The sequence below is a fragment of the Chelmon rostratus genome, chromosome 16 (genome assembly GCF_017976325.1).
Source record: "Chelmon rostratus isolate fCheRos1 chromosome 16, fCheRos1.pri, whole genome shotgun sequence".
NCBI classification, from domain to species: domain Eukaryota; kingdom Metazoa; phylum Chordata; class Actinopteri; order Chaetodontiformes; family Chaetodontidae; genus Chelmon; species Chelmon rostratus.
The window spans coordinates 20,144,724-20,160,687 of record NC_055673.1 but is presented as its reverse complement, the minus strand read 5'-3'; the positions used below and the strand labels follow the sequence as shown (position 1 = coordinate 20,160,687).

The window sequence follows — 15,964 nt, the reverse complement described above, 5'->3', positions numbered from 1 at the left end:
TTTAATTAATATTTCTCAAAGAAATATTTCATATACACCTTAAAACCTGTCTGAGGGGGATCTTTAAGTACAATACTTGAGTAAATGTACTTTTTGCCACAGACTGTACTGACATAATGTAACAACTCCTAGTTTAAAATATGTATTTACCTAAGTGGAAAACCAAACTTCTCAACAGATTCTTGGAAGAAAGCCAGAGTGGTTGATGCAAGGTTGTTGGAGGCTGCACGGAGATACACTATCTGCAGCATAAATGGAATTACACCTCCATGAGAGACACAATTCCTTAATGATTATAGAAATGTGTACATTTAGTCCAAACAACTGTACTTACCTTACGGGAAAAACCGTCAATACCACCAAAGACAACAATGTTGTAGCTGAAAGAGAAAAAAATAATAATAATGATAATTGGTCAACTGTATATAACATACTGCAAATAAGTAAAGTGTTCTACACACAGTTGCTGAATGTAATAGACATGCAATTTTAAGAGATCAGCTGTGATGGTGTACACACAGTAACATGAAAGAAGCAGTAAAAAAATGTTATGGTGCCTACTGATAACTGCTGCATAGTTTTTAAATTTATGTAGTTTGTCAAAAAGATAGCTTAATAAGAATTTACCGTATCAATTTATGGTTTGTATCTATGTGCATCAAACACTGGGGTCCTGGAACTGAGTAGGTCCGTCGAGCAATGCATCCTACATTGACCATCCGAGTTATGACACCAGTGGTGTCAACACGGTGCATGGAGGCTCTGACACGGTCATACTGCACCCTCAGTCCTCTGGCTTGCAGAAGGGCCTTCATCATGCGATATCCAGAGTGAGGCTCCCTCGATTTAATCTCTCTCACACACTGATCTAACTCTTCATCTGTCATGGTGCTGTATAATGCCTTTACTGAGAGATCAGACTCAGCCATGCGTCGGTATACTGTGCGTGTGGACATCCCCAAAAGTTTGGCTATATATGGAACAGACAAATTAAGTTCCAAAAGTTTGCTAAGGTACTCTGGGGATATGACCATTCGTTGTCGCCCAGCTGGTCCTTGCTCAAACTGCACAACTGCAATGTGTTGCTCCCCTTTGTCTTTTTCCAAATTGATAAGATTGTGCAGCTGTGTCAAAGAATCTAAAATAGCTGAACAAACAGTTACTTGACTGGATACTGCATTTAAAAACACAAGTTCTTGTGTGCGAGTGAACTCTAAGAAGTCCAGATCCAGAGGCATGCGTCCCAGAATATGCTCCAGTCGAGAGCGAAGTCTCTCTAACAGGTAATTAAGCAGGAATTCCTAGCAAAGAAAAACGAAATAGAAAATTACCAATAGAGAAGCAAATTCATGATTGATTTATAAATGTCCTCTGTAGTGGAAGTCACGACTTTGCACTTATGTTTTTTGGAATATTTTTCAGTAGACAGACTTTGATAAAACAGAGACAATTATTTACAGAATCACTGAAGAGATTCTCAAGTGATATATCCCACTGTGATGTTAATTGTGCTAAAATATTGTTTGTACTTTGTCTTTCTCCTCAAGTTTATGCCTGTGTTAGAAAGTATGCAGAATTACACCAGATAATGCTGCCCTGAGCCATAGAGACTGCAGTATTTCTAACAGTACATCAAGAATACTTCCTGTTGTCCAATTACGTGGACATACTTTAAAATTTGAATGAAGCAAAGATTTAAAATTTTTTCTTTGCAATGTGTTTTTTTAACCACCCCAACACTTAATTTATGTCAAAAATTAAATGAAATATATTTTTCCTGGGACTCAGGAGGAAGGGAGACATTTCCACTCCAACGTTTGGCTCAAAGAAAAATACATTTATATAAAGACATTTCAATAAAATAAGTCGCAAAGTGATTCAGAAAGGAGCGGAAAAAAATGAATAAACCAGAACAGAAAATATACATAATATTGCCACATTTAAGACTTACATACAAGTCGATTAATTTGGCCACTTGCCAACTGAAGGTAACTGTTACAAAAATTCCAATTTGGGCTATAGCTGCGCTGCCAACTCATAGCCGAGCCCTAGGCTACGTTTTGCTTGTTTGTTTCATTCATTACAAACAACCTATATTGCTTGTAGTTGTCATCACTAACTTATGAGCTAGTATGACACATGCTGTTACCAGTTAACACTGTAATTAAATCATTTGCGCCTTCTTTTAATGTTTTTGGAAATGTGAAGTAGCCAGTAACTTAATAGTCTGCGCTTAAACAAACTAACAAATATTTCTTGCCGGTCACATCTTAACATACCGTTAGCTAATTGCCAACCGTTTTAACGGACGCCAACTCATAATACGTTCTGTGCAGATACTGCTCAAGAACTTCTGTTAATGTGCAACGAGTCCGGTAATATCTGTTACTGAATTTTTTTGAACAAAAATGGTAAATAATGAGTAAATACACTCACCGAAGGGCCGTCGTTTCTGCCTGCTGTTGCCATAGCTGAGTGAGCTTCACCGCTCTCTGTTTCGGGGTCACAGGTCACAGGTGGAGCGTAGCGTGATTGGCTGGTTGTTGAACGATTTGATTCAGGGATCGATTGCTTCTGTTTTGTTACCCGGATGTTGACTCTGAATTTTTGACACTGAATTTTTGACAATGAATCTTTGGAGACACTGAATTTTCAACACTGAATTTTTTTTTAGACATTGATTTTTTTTACACTGAATTTTTTGAGACATTGAATTTGTTTTTACACTGAATTGTTTTAGACATTGGAAAAAATCAGAATCAAATAAAATTCAATGCTTGAAATTCGATGACTTTTAAAATTCATAGTCTGATTTCGATGCAAAAAAAAAATCAGTGCCAGAAATTCAATGGAAAAAAATTCAGTGCTAAAAATTCAAATTCATACTCCGATGGCACAGATTTGCTTCCATAGATATGGAAATTGTTGTTCACTCTCACCATTTTTCCATCTATAGATGAGGAGAGATATTTTCCATCACAACTTATAGGTGATACCATAACCATTCACTTTTAAATTAGATATAGAGACTGTTGTGGAAAACTTTCCCGGTCTGCCAATAGAGAGCGAAACAAACCACTCTGGAAAGCAAGTAACATGCACAAAGTGTTTAATCTCCATAGAGAGGAGACACACACTGAACCACACGGCAGTAAGCAGTTCAGAGTTGTGCTCCCTGATCAGATGTTTTCACCCCATTCTTATACTCTGACATGCCTCTGGCCTTTGGTTGATCTTAGCAGAACTTGTTTTTAACAGATGGCATCAGGAAAAAATTTGTGTGCATAAAACCTGATGGTATTCTTATCTCTCAGGAATTAACAGCCAGGTATAATTTCCTCATGCACTTTGCTCTGTACCCAAGGGTTAATTGCAGTGGAGTTACAACAGCTAATTCACCAGGTAATCCTCTGGTCAATACAACAGTAAAACAGCTAAGATTACAGATCAACTACATAAAAATAGGAAAACAAAATAGAAAAGTATAGAAACGTGCAGAAATTCCATCACAACTCCCCCCTTTTTATCATTTATGATAAACTATTCATCTATCAGTTGAGAAAATGCTTACAGCTTCAATTCTACACATTGCTATGCTTAGTTCTTTTGTTTTCTTTTCCATCATGTGTGTTTTCGGATGATTCCACGTAGATCTGTGTTCCCTTGATGTCCCTTTGTCGGATGCTCCACGCTGCTTTGCTATGAGTGTGTGTGAGCGAGTGATGTTGTGCGATGGCTAATCCTGAACAGTGTCGTCTGCTGGCTCTGGCACCTCCCTGCAGTGGCTGGCGTGTATCCACGTCGCTCTTTCCGCTGTTTTCACTGCAGTGTGAGTTATCAGGAGGACTTGGTATGGTCCTAGCCACTTCTTCTGGTTCCACCTCCTTGCCTTCAGGTCACCTGTGATGTGGTGGTCGGGCATACACCGCCCCTGCACTAGCCGGATGATAAGCACAATGGTACTTTGGATTAATGTGTAGGAACTCACTTAGTCTTGCAATGACGGCGTTAGCAAAATGTCTTCCATTATCACAGCTGATTTTGTGTGGAATCCCCCACCTGGGTATTATTTCTGACAGTAACGCTTTGGACACCACATGTGCAGTTTGAGCAGATGCAGGGAAAACTTCAACCCACTTAGAAAACATGTCAACCACTACTAAACAATAAGATTTTCCTTCACTCGGTGTTGATTCAATGAAGTCAATCTGTATGTGATCAAATGGTTGCGTCGGTTGTGGGTGTGCTACCTGCTTGATAGGCATCGGTCTCCCAGTATTGTGTGACATGCAAATATGGCACCTGTTGCAGTATTATTCTGCATTACTCTGAAACCCTTTTGTAAACCAAAATTTTGTCACTGCTGTATGCATCCCCCCTTTTGACACATGGTCTAACCCATGTGTCAATTTAGCATAATGAGGAAAATATGCTTTAGGGAGGCAAGGCTTGTCATCTGGTCCATACCCTACACCATCATTTTTTTCTGCAGTCACTCTTCTTCCATGAAGACACATCAGCAGGCGTTGCTCGTGACTGAACTGCTAACACTGCTTCAGAAGGAGATACGTTAGTGGTGGTAACAAGCATTGTATAAAAGTGCTTAGACAATGCTGCAGACGTTGCAGCTGAATCTGCTCTGGCATTTCCCCGAGAAACATCATCCCTGTCGTTTAAGTGAGCTTGGCATTTACAGACAGCAATTTCTGATGGCAACAGGATGGCTTCTAGCAACACAGCTACATAGTTGGCATTCAAGATAGGCTTCCCATCAGATTTCATGAAGTTACGATACTGCCACAACGTTCCAAAATCATGAACAAGTCCGAATGCATATCTTGAATCTGTATAAATGGTCACAGACTTGTCTTTTGCAGTGTTGCATGCTTCAGTTAGTGCTATCAGTTCAGCTACTTGTGCAGAGTCCAGTTGGACTCCCTCAGTAGACGTGTCTGTCCAGTCAGTCACTTGGGAGCAGTTAATAACAAATGGTCCCATGTCGTCCCACTCACAGTTGTTTGTCTTTGCTAATGCTACATGTGGGACTGAATTGGGAACATCAAAGAACGTCGTCAAGTCTTTTGGCAAGCTTATGGTTGCTGCACACTTATCTACATCCCATTTTATAGCATAACAGTCAGCATGTCAAAGTCGTCAGGTGATTTACACTGGTACCAGTCAGTTTCATATGTCATGTCATTACCCTCAGATATATGTGAAATACAGTGCAGGTCATACGTGTTACTTTAGGAGCTGTCATGATTGTCTCTGCCTGTTCAATTAGAGCGCTGCTTGTCTCTGTGTGGTCTCTATTGTTGACAAAATTGATATTCCCAGTGCTATCATTAAGTCTCTTCCCAGAAGATTAATTGGGCAGTGGTCAGACAATAGAAATGCAAGTTTAGTTGTAACATTATCAGTGTCTTTACAGGGAAGAGGATCAGTAAAATGCGCCTGATGCCCCTATAGAATACATATAGCGTCCACTCATTTTTGGAGAGGGAGAGAGATCATGCGCTCTTATAACGGAGTTTGTTGCGCCCAAATCATCAAGAAATGTCAATTTCTTTTCCCTTACAGTTAACGCAATCGCTGATACGCCCCTGTGTGATAATGAACATATGTGCCTCGGTTTATATCTGCTCTTCTGTTATCAGTGTTATCACCGGTGTTAGTATGTGTGTGTGCAGTACCTTGTTTGTACAACACAGTGAGTTGCAGCTGGGGCCCTTCCCTCTCCTCCTCCTGCTCTCCCCGTCAGTCCGACCTGTGTTTGTAACAGTCCCGTGGTCAGTGTCTTTTCTTCCCACATGTGTAACACACATCGTCTGCAATGAATGCTCTGGTTGGCTTTCTCTTCTGTGCCCTCGTCCTCTTTCACGCCCTCTTCCCCGGTCGCTTAGCTGTCTGTCACCTGGGGTGTTAATCTGGACAGCTTTCAGCATGGTGAGGGCAGCGTTGTGCAGATCTGCTGTTTTCCTGCCCTCACTATGCTTCTTCTTCTGTTGCATGCGCTCATGGATGTGCACTGCATGTCTGCGGAGCTCTGCAAGAGGAGCATCCTGGAGTATCGGGAAGATACCTGGCTGCTTCCATGACATCAGTGGTGGTCCAGTAGTGGAATACAAGCATCGGCCCCTGTGGCCCTGCTGCTTCCACTATGGGCATCATCAGGGCAGGCGGGTGCAGGATCGGTGGATCTGTCATAAGTTTGTCCTGACCGAGTGTGTGGAGGTGTTAATAATGGATTCACCCCCGCTGGAACAGTCCTCATTGTCTTTGGTTTTACGTCAGGCGGCGGGTCCCCTGCTGCAGGCTCTTGCTTAGGGACCACTCCCTGCGCTCGTGCCTCTACTGCAGCGGCGGCTTGTGGCTGTTGAGCTTGTGGAGATGGGACATACGGCGGCGGTAGGGGAGCAGCTGGGTAGGAGGTGGATACAGGGCAGAGCACTGAGAGCCATTGTCTGCTCTTTTCACTACTGTGTCACTACTGAACACACTAAAATGTGTGTTTATTGCATCCAAACAGAGATATAAAAATGAATGATGTGGTTTATCATTACCCAGGCAGTGACTTCTTGGAGTCTACACTGGTGGCCCAATAATGTCATGGTGACGACAAACAAGCTAGAACATATCAACTGGTGAGCTTTATAGGTACTGGTTGGCGTATTTAGAAGCTGGACAGCTGTTTCCACCCGTGTTCAGTCTTCATGCTAAGCTAAGCTTCTGCAGCCTCATGCTGAGAAGATGAGTGGGTCGGTCTTCTCATCTTCCTCAGCAAGAGAGCAACTCTTACTTCCCAAAATGCTGAACTATTTGTTTTATCGTTCCCACGATGGTACGCTAGACTAGACAGGCTATTAATAATACTGATGTATTGGGCTCTTTAGCTGAGCTTCCCTGTTGCTCTCACTCGGCCTTAATAAACAATCTGCTGATTGGTTATACTGTCCAGTTATGTGTAACGTACTGTATCGCTCATGCCATGATTGGTCCTGCTCAGCCTGTGAGAACAGTCGTCTTCTGTGGCCCAGGGCGAGCTGTGTTTAAGCTGAGAAAATCAGCCTGTGCTACAAACTGGGGATGTGGAGTTTGAAAGAGGTGGGCTTTGACCAGTCGGAGGGCGTCTAACTGAAGATGCTATCATGTTGAATTGTGGGAAGTGTAGGATCCAGTGTATCTGGAGCTTGAGCCACACTGTGGACTGGTCAAGTCAGTATCATCTGCTTCTGCTGCACACATATTGACCTCTTTTTTTTAATCTATCTTCCCCAACTTTACGAGACTGGATTGCGCCTTTAAAGGTTAAACAGTAATGAACTCTGGTCATCCTGGTATCGCTTCATGAAAACTCTCCTTTCCAATCAGAGCTAATACGTCAATGAATATTCAGCCTTTCCTTTGCAAGTTCTAAGTAAGATGAATACCTATCTGGCAGATGTACAGTACAGGACTAATTTTACTCCACTTTTTATTTGTACACTGCCACCTGCCACTGCAGTGAGTGGAGGAACTGATATCTCTCCCTATTCCATGATGTTGTCACCTATATGATTGCTGTGTGTCACTGTTAAATGGCTGCTTGAGGGGACAAACCTTTGGATTCCGAGTGATTGACACAAAAAGCGGGTGTTTGCTGTTAGTGCAGCTTAAACCTTTCCTCATATCAAACTCCATTTGAGCTCCCCTGAAAATAGCTATATGGATGTAAGGCCACCAGTACTGGCCAGACATCCACAGCAATCTCACCAACCATAAAAATCATCCCAGAATTATTAGATACAATAGCTGTTAGAGTGTTTTATTGAGGGTTTCATGTTTAAATCCACTTTCTTGTAAATTAGATTTCATGTCACATATATTACTAACTACATACCAGCCTTAATTTAATTCCATCCAACCGATGTATACTGTACTTTCTGTAATTCCCATTATTAGAGTACAGCTCTCTAAATTAGAAAAGCCTATTCACAAAATTTATGTCACACAATTATCCTACGTTGGTCTGGAAGGCGTCCAGCGCCTTAGGTATTCCCACATTCACCTCACACCATGTCCAATTAGAGGCAAGAATAGAAAAATTACTGCAAGGTTGCCTCCTGTCACTACTCGTTTCAGGAAGTGCTGCTCACAGGGAGCTTGATGAGGCAAGTGCCACATATCAACGGTAGCCCGGCTGGATGGTTCGGGCTGTGCTGCTGCAAGACAAGGGCGTGACCTTTCAGGTGTTCATGGTCTCTTTGTTCCATGTTAAAGCTCACATGTTACAGAGCACAATGTAACTTCTGTAAAGGAGAGTTTCAAATAAGATAGAAAATATGTGGAATCTGTTTTTTTTTTTTTTCCGTGTATACCGAATTAGATTTTTAGTCTTATTATTGAAAGCTGTATTTCAATACATAATAGCTTATTGCTCATATTCAGTGCCAAAAAATGTTTAGTGGTTTCCTCAGAATTGTATTGTGAGGTGGAAAAGTCTCCACAATAATATTTAGACCACAAGTCAGTAAAACTCTGCATTAAAACTCACGAGAGATTGTTGCAGAACATTCTGTATCTGTTCTGTTTCCAGCTGCCACAGAACAATATGTAGCGGTATACAGGGCACACACATTCCTGCATTTATTTGCTGTCTCTCCAAGTTCAAAGCCGCCAGAAGACGGCCAGGCTAAAAGAGCCCCTGCAGACGAAGCTAAGCCGCCCCTGAGGTTATTTCAGAAATGTGCTCGGTGTCTCGAGTCCCGCTGCCCTTGTTCAATCACTTCTACTTAAAGTGGCCCCGGAGCCGTGGCTGTCTCTGAGGCCTGTCTCTGCTGTGTCACCAGTGGCTGCAGTCAGAGAGGAATCCGGCCAATTTCAGCAGGGTGGTGGAGGAGCTGTTCCAGGTCATCCCTGATGAGGTGGTCTACATGGACGCCGGCCCCGAGCGCTGCAGGACCTGTTCCGTGGTGGGAAACTCCGGGAACCTGAAAGGCTCCCAGTACGGCGGCCTCATCGACTCCAGCGATTTCATCATAAGGTCAGTTAGCACGTCAATCTGTGATGTGGCTTTGAAAATAACACAGTCGCAAACTTTTGACATTTGCTATGACATTTATTCATTTTTCTCACTGACAATAGTCTCCCACTGCTTTTTTTTTTTTTTTAAGATTATTTCAGTTTCTCAACTTGGGTCTTATTTTTGTAGCTTTGGCTAAATTTCTATCAGTTATAACACTGTTCCCACCAAAGTACATGCTGACATTTTGGAAATACAGAAACATCGCAAACAAACATAGACAGGGCAAGAAGGATCATCAGGTTGTACAAGCCAGCAATCGAGCTGGATTATCTAAACCTCTTTGGAGGTAAAAATGAAAGAGTGCACCGGAAATGTTGGTAATACGTCCTTATTCAGGGCCATAGCTACCACTGAGTCATGTCCTCTGCTTTTTTTCTTGTAATTTGGCTCACTATGCTCCTGTTTAGACTCAGTATCACAAAAACACACATGCAAAAACAAAAACCGTAAAAGAAGATAGAACGAGTATTTTTAAAATCCTGGCTGTGGCTCTGCCCTCAGGTCACAGGAAGAATGTGTGTGTGCACACGACTGCAGCAAGTACGGGTCAAAGTTGAGTATGGAAGTCAGTATGTACACAGTGATGCATGTTTAGAGCTGCCAGCTAGGGTCATGTTTTGCCATTCAGTAATGTGGGGGTTTAAAACCTGATGTCGCCTCATTCATTAACTTTATACAGTGTATGTTACCAATTCAAATGATGGTCAAATCTACAAAAATAAGACCCACTTGGTCGTAAACGGTACATGCAACTAATGATTATCCTCATTATCTTTAGATTATTTGAATAATTCATGAAGTCTAACAGATGTCAGATGTATAGCTCAATGGAAACATATTCAAAGTGCTTCTCAGCGTCTTACGACATTTTTGTCTTCATTTAAAAGCTGGACAGCAGGGCGGTGACAGGAAATGAGGGTGGAGACAGGACAAATGACATGCAACAACGTTTGGATCACAATGTGTGCATCTTAACCCGATACTGAGCTTTTGCTGACTGGAATAACAAAAACTGTTTCTCATCGGGTTAGTTAGGTGAGATTTAGGCTAGTGTGCTTTTATTTTGTCAATTTCCTGTCGCTCTGATCCAGTCTAAGTTATTCACTCATTACTTCAGTGGCACTAACACTTGGAAAAGCCTCCATTTTGCTGGCTGCGTACTGTCTCCCTCTCCCTCACATTTATTTCTGCTGTGTCCCAGCCTGCGCTCAGCTCAGAGGTGTGGTCGGAGATTTCTCTTCACACGTCTTTGTTCTGCATTCGATAAACATTTGAGAAATTTATCTTAACAATGCAGCAGATTTAAAACAATACACACTTTGAGTATTCAAATGTTTTTTTTCCCGTGCCTTAGGGCGGCAGCAAACAAGAGAAGGGTTTGTCGCTCCCTGTTATCTGTCACAGCAATTGTAGCCCTGCAGAGAATAAATTGGAAAAGATGGAAAACACGACAAGATTTCCTCTGAGGGGCTGCGGGTGTGCTTTCTGCTGCAAAACTGCCGGCTTTATGATAAAATTAAGCTAATTTGGACGTTAAAGGGTAAACAAACATTCTCGCTCAGACAGTTCAATGTTCATGCAATATCCCCAGGCTGTACAAGTCACAGACTTGAGTCTTGGCTGTCTCTCTGCAGGTTTTGTTAAAGGCTGCAGGGGCAGAATATGCAAATCCCTGAAGAGTGGAGTGGTATTCCCCTGACTTGTTCTTCGAATTTTAGATGACAATTTTAAATAATATTACGATCTGAGATTGCATTATCTACTACAAGTATACTATAAGAAATAATCATCTTTGTGAGACTGTTTCTGCGCAGAAATGACTGCCTTAAGGGGGCAGCAGGATGATGTAGAAGATACTTATCATGCACAACGGCAGATGACAGAAATCTTCAAATGTTTAAAACTAATGACATTGATAAGATATCCGCTCAGAAATGACAGGAAGTGTGAGCCTGAGCAGCAACTGAAGAACAATGACTGTCAAATATCCACAATGCAATTCACCCAGATCCTCTAAAGCCTGCTTTAGACTTTTATGAATATTGAGCGGTATTGGCCTATCGGCTAAAGCCTCTTGTTTACTCTGCAGATTGAAGTGGTGAAATAGATCTGAGTCATAAAAAGAGCCTTTGCATCTGCCTTAGACAGACACAAATGAGCTCTGTGGCTTTGGAACAATTATTTTTTGTAAGGATGTGTTGTTTGAAGAACTAATAAGTCATCATATTTATTCAAATTAGATTTGAATCAGGTTTTTGTTCTTCTGAGACACACGAGTTAATAGGCAGATGCACTCGCTTGGACATTTTATCTTAAGGAAACCTAAAGGTACACACATACCCATTTCCAATTAGTATTTGATTGCAGATAAAAAGCACATTTTAGACACTGAGGCAATGCTTTTATCTAGTAAATGTGAAAATACAGCAAAGTTTACAGAGCTGAGGGCACAGATAGGATATCACAGTTACTGTTGTAGATTGGACACAGTGGAGATAAGGAGGAAACAACAAGCAACAAGCCCTGGTGGATGCTTGCCTCACGTCATGATCAATTAAGTGTAATGGAAAGTGCATCTTAAAGGTGAGGGGAGCAACAAAGCTGGACATGTACATGAACAATACAGTAGAGGCAACTGACTTATTTAATAATGCAACATCATGGAATAAAACAGCAAAGAGAATAAGTATGTGAGTGAACGTGCTTGAGTGCACACTAAATACTTACATGTGCACAAATATAACATAGCAACATTTCCACAGGCAGAGGTGTAGGCCTTTAAGGCCCTGGGTACGCCTTTAGTCCCATTTTCAAAGTGCAGGGGAGTCAGGTAGACTTCTATAGAAAGTCTATCAACCAATGAAAAAACAGGCAAAGTCCAGTGAAAAAGAAAGCAAAAGTACAAAATCGCAAAAAAAAACACTCAGGAAAAGACTGGAACACACACACACACACACACACCAGGTGAGACGATGAGAATGACGATGAAGACAGAGGGAAAAACTGTGACGAGTTGGAAGTGAGAATGTGTCCATAAAGCAGATGTCAGTTACCTTTTGTAGGCTATGCAAGTTATTTATGTTGCTGCCTCTGTAGGAATCGTGAATGTGTGCCGTTATCTACGTATTGCTGATGACACAATTACTCCCAACAGCTCCCAGATTTCCTTCCAAACCTGTGGAACATGCAAGACGAGCCGCCTCTCAAACTCGTAACTCGGCCTCTCGTCGTCCGCGTTGGCTGCTGACTGGAGCACAAACAGAAACATCACGCTGCTGTTGCTGTCAGCAGGATGCGTGCAGGATGAATTCGACGGTCAGCTCTCCAAATCTATTTCTAAATGTGTTCTCCACTGAAAGAATTTTTTTTAAGTGGATCCAGCTTCTGAATGATCACGCTTTGCAGCGGAGAGCGCATAGCTGTGGTAGGTTGGCAGTGAAGTGAGTGGCTCCGTTCAAACAGGCAGTTTTTGGGAATAACAGCTGGATTCAGTTTGGAAAGTCAGCGGAGTGACATTGACACCGAGGACTCTGGCAAGATTGATGGCAAACGAGCTTCACGATGATGTGGATGACATGAAGATCTTATCATGAGAGTAACCGGGGCGCCACTTAAACATCTGAAAGCAAATTTCATGCAGTATTGCTGCATGGCACTTAATTTATCCCAGCGTGGCTCCGTCGACCTGCTGCGACATGTTGCCTTCATATAAAGCCACATTACTGCGCTTATTGTTTTTGTCAGCCCCCGCTGAGACAGCAGCATGCCGTTGTCTAGCAATTCAATTATCACATGACAGGGACAGCACAGAGACAAGAGTTATTACTATTAGCAGAGTAGTTTCCTGCAGAAGCGTGCTTTGGTAATATGCTGTTTTCGTTTTATCGATTCTATCTCGAGCATCGCATTTGGAGTCACGCTCGGTTGGAAGCCGCGCCGCCGAGCCGAAAGGTCACCCCATCTACACCGGAAGGTGCTGTTTAACACTAAGGTGTGGGATGCATATTTCACAAAGCTGGAGCAACATGCTTGAGGGCAACAGTCTGTCCAGAATACATTTTTAATGAAATGTTGGTCTCTCAGAACCCAGACAAAGAAGGATTCACATTTTTACAGCAGCATAATCGCTCACAGAAGAAAAAAGAAGTAGGCTGTCCCGGTTATGTGATTGTCTCATCATTCATATTTACTCTGCTGAATTGAGGATCAGTCAAGCTTATACTCTACACGATGATGTAAGCCCTTGCAAATAACTTCATTAAGATGGATCTCAAAGCCAGCAGATGTAATAGGTAGGCATAGTCGCGTTTGTGGCTCAAAATTCCTGATTGAAATTGGCTTTAAAACCAGGATCTTCACAACTAATATGCAAGCTTTCCAGCTTGAGCCGGCGTCTGGGTTTGCCAAGCAACTAGTAATGATGTCCTTTGAACCTGTTTACAAGATTCAGAAAATGACTTTGTCCTTCCTCTGTGAGGGTGTTATTACCATAATGATGTGTTCCTGAGGGCCCACGAATGACCAGAATCCTTACAAGTGGCTCTTACCATCAACAACCTCTGACCAAGGACAGAAGAGCTGCACTTTGTCTTTGTAATCAGTGCCCTAAAGCTTGAGCACAGCTCAAGTGTTGAAGCTTGTTTTTATTATTATTTCTCATTATTATTTTTATTACTAGCATTAGCATTATTATTATTATTATTATTATAGGACAGAGTGAACAGTGCTTCCAAAGATCCGCCTTTACTAGAATTTTCTGATTAAAACTTTATTTTCATTTGTGCACAATCCACTCTACAATCAGTCCTGTCCTTCGCTCACCGATGTGTTATGGAGTTCAGGGGCTTGATTGCCACTTGAGCTGCCCACGCTAACCGAAGAGCATCCAACAAAATGCCCATCTGCAGACATGAATTAAAATGACAGCCTATTTTAACTGCAGGTCGTTTTCAGGCGGCATTACTTGTACCTTAATTTGTTTTTCGTGCAGTGTGTTGTGTCTACCGTTAGCTTAGCATAGCTGCTCACCCAAATAACGAGCAGAAGAATAGGAAAGATAATAATATATGGGTATAAATGTTTTTATGTCCTCTTGCTGGTGATGGCTCATGGAACTGAATGAAATGTAATGTGTGCATTAATTAGATTTTATTTCATGCCACACAGAGTGAAACAACAAAGAAACCCTAACATGAGTCCAAGCAAGCAAAAATCTTCAAAAATCAACTATTTGTCAGAGGAAAATGTATTTGAACTGTGCCTTATAGCTTTTGTGTCGCTCTGCCAATCGATCCCTTAATGAAGATGCAGCTACATAGCTACAAATGAATCCAGCCGGGCACCAAACCACTTGTCTGGAGAGAAAACCAAAGGTGGCAGCACCCAAAATGTCAGCAAAAGCTGTGCGCTTACATCCCGACTGCAGACGTACTCATTAACGCTGAACAAATGTGATACACAATGTGGGTTAGAGCACTCGTGTGTGTTCCCACATTGTGCAAGCTGAGAGCTCCTTGCTGTGTGAGGTAAGGCATGGTGAGGGCATGTGTGTTTAATTAAGAGGAATCAGTCAGTGAGGAAAGGGCATTCATTGTTGTTGGCTATTGTACTTGGCAGTCTGGCAAAGAGCTGAACATTAAACTTTTGATGAGACTGGGTAAGGTTTACTCTTCCAGCTCTTCACTGGACACCTATTAGAACAGGAATCGATTGCAACACGCTGCTACCCACCTCCAGCATATGAGACAAACTTTCTGTTGGTCTCCTGGCCTACAGAGCTGGGCTGCTGGTATTTCATCAGTCCACAGCGGGTGGATAATGTCAGCTGTGGTTCCAGGACAACTGCAAGCCGTCTACAGCAAACAGGCCGAGGACCACACTGTTCTCAAAACAACCTTGAGTGCCACATTGAGTGCAGGTTTTGTACTCGCCCTGTTCATTACAAAGCCTCAAGCTTTAAAGCCACACCTGGGACTCTGTGCCTTCATCTCATCTGCTGCCGTTGCCTCATTCTGGCCTCGCTGCTTCACTTACCTGATAAAAATGTACACAGCGTTCACTCCTCATCATGACTGTTAGTCAGCTGGAACTGCAAAGCATTTTGAGAACGCACGCACAGTCGGGCTTACAAAGGAGCGCAGCGCTAACAGCAGCAAACTAGTGAGCCTGTGAAGAAACGAGACAGAAGGCTACTGAAATACCACTGACCTTTGAAGCGTTGGCTGCGTCACGCTTCATGATCTGGCTGCACCTCGTGGCACGTGGCCGTGTTTCGGACTACTGTGCTTCTCGGCTCTGAGAGTTTTAGAGCAAATGAATAACAATTAGACAAATAACGTCCAACAGCCTGCTGGCAGGCAAATAGCCTTGACATTAAACATTCCATTAATCATATCAGCATCACAGTCTCACTTTTCTCATTTTTCAAGGGAAACTGCAGAGGCCTGAAACCTCAACCTGTTTTAATGTCATAAGCAAAAATCCATTTGTCTGAAAATAGGAATACATAAACGCGAGTAATGTAGCTCTCATCAATTGGTTAGCCTCCACGGACAAAATCTTTCAACCTGTACCCATGTGAGCAGACAGGTTCATCCAGGATAGTCCTGGTTTCAGACTGGGTGTTTGGAGTCCTGACATCTGTAAAACACTGAAATGTCCCGGTTTTCAACATGCATTACCAAATTATCCCAGCTTTCACCTCAATTAAAATGATAATTATATTATGTTTGTTTTCAGTTCTTATATAGAGGTTTATCATGTTCTGTCCCACCCATTATTACCAACCCAATATAAAAACATAAACAATGGACCACGCTTCTGAATCCAATGCTGTTTTGTCTATATGTGTGTCAATCAATCAATATGTCGTTGTCAAGGCTGTTGCAAGCCAGTGAATCA

The 15,964-nt window shown here is 42.2% G+C and overlaps 1 protein-coding gene across 5 annotated transcripts in view; it reads left to right on the top strand.

Annotated features, from left to right (window-relative positions):
• LOC121619291 (CMP-N-acetylneuraminate-beta-galactosamide-alpha-2,3-sialyltransferase 1-like) overlaps positions 1-15,964 on the top strand; it is a 68,107-nt gene that overhangs the window by 40,940 nt on the left and 11,203 nt on the right. For all 5 annotated transcript variants that reach the window (XM_041954879.1, XM_041954882.1, XM_041954878.1 and 2 more), the window contains one exon: positions 8,829-9,022. In XM_041954879.1, coding sequence (XP_041810813.1) covers positions 8,829-9,022 — 194 coding nt within the window. The remainder of the gene's footprint in view (positions 1-8,828; positions 9,023-15,964) is intronic.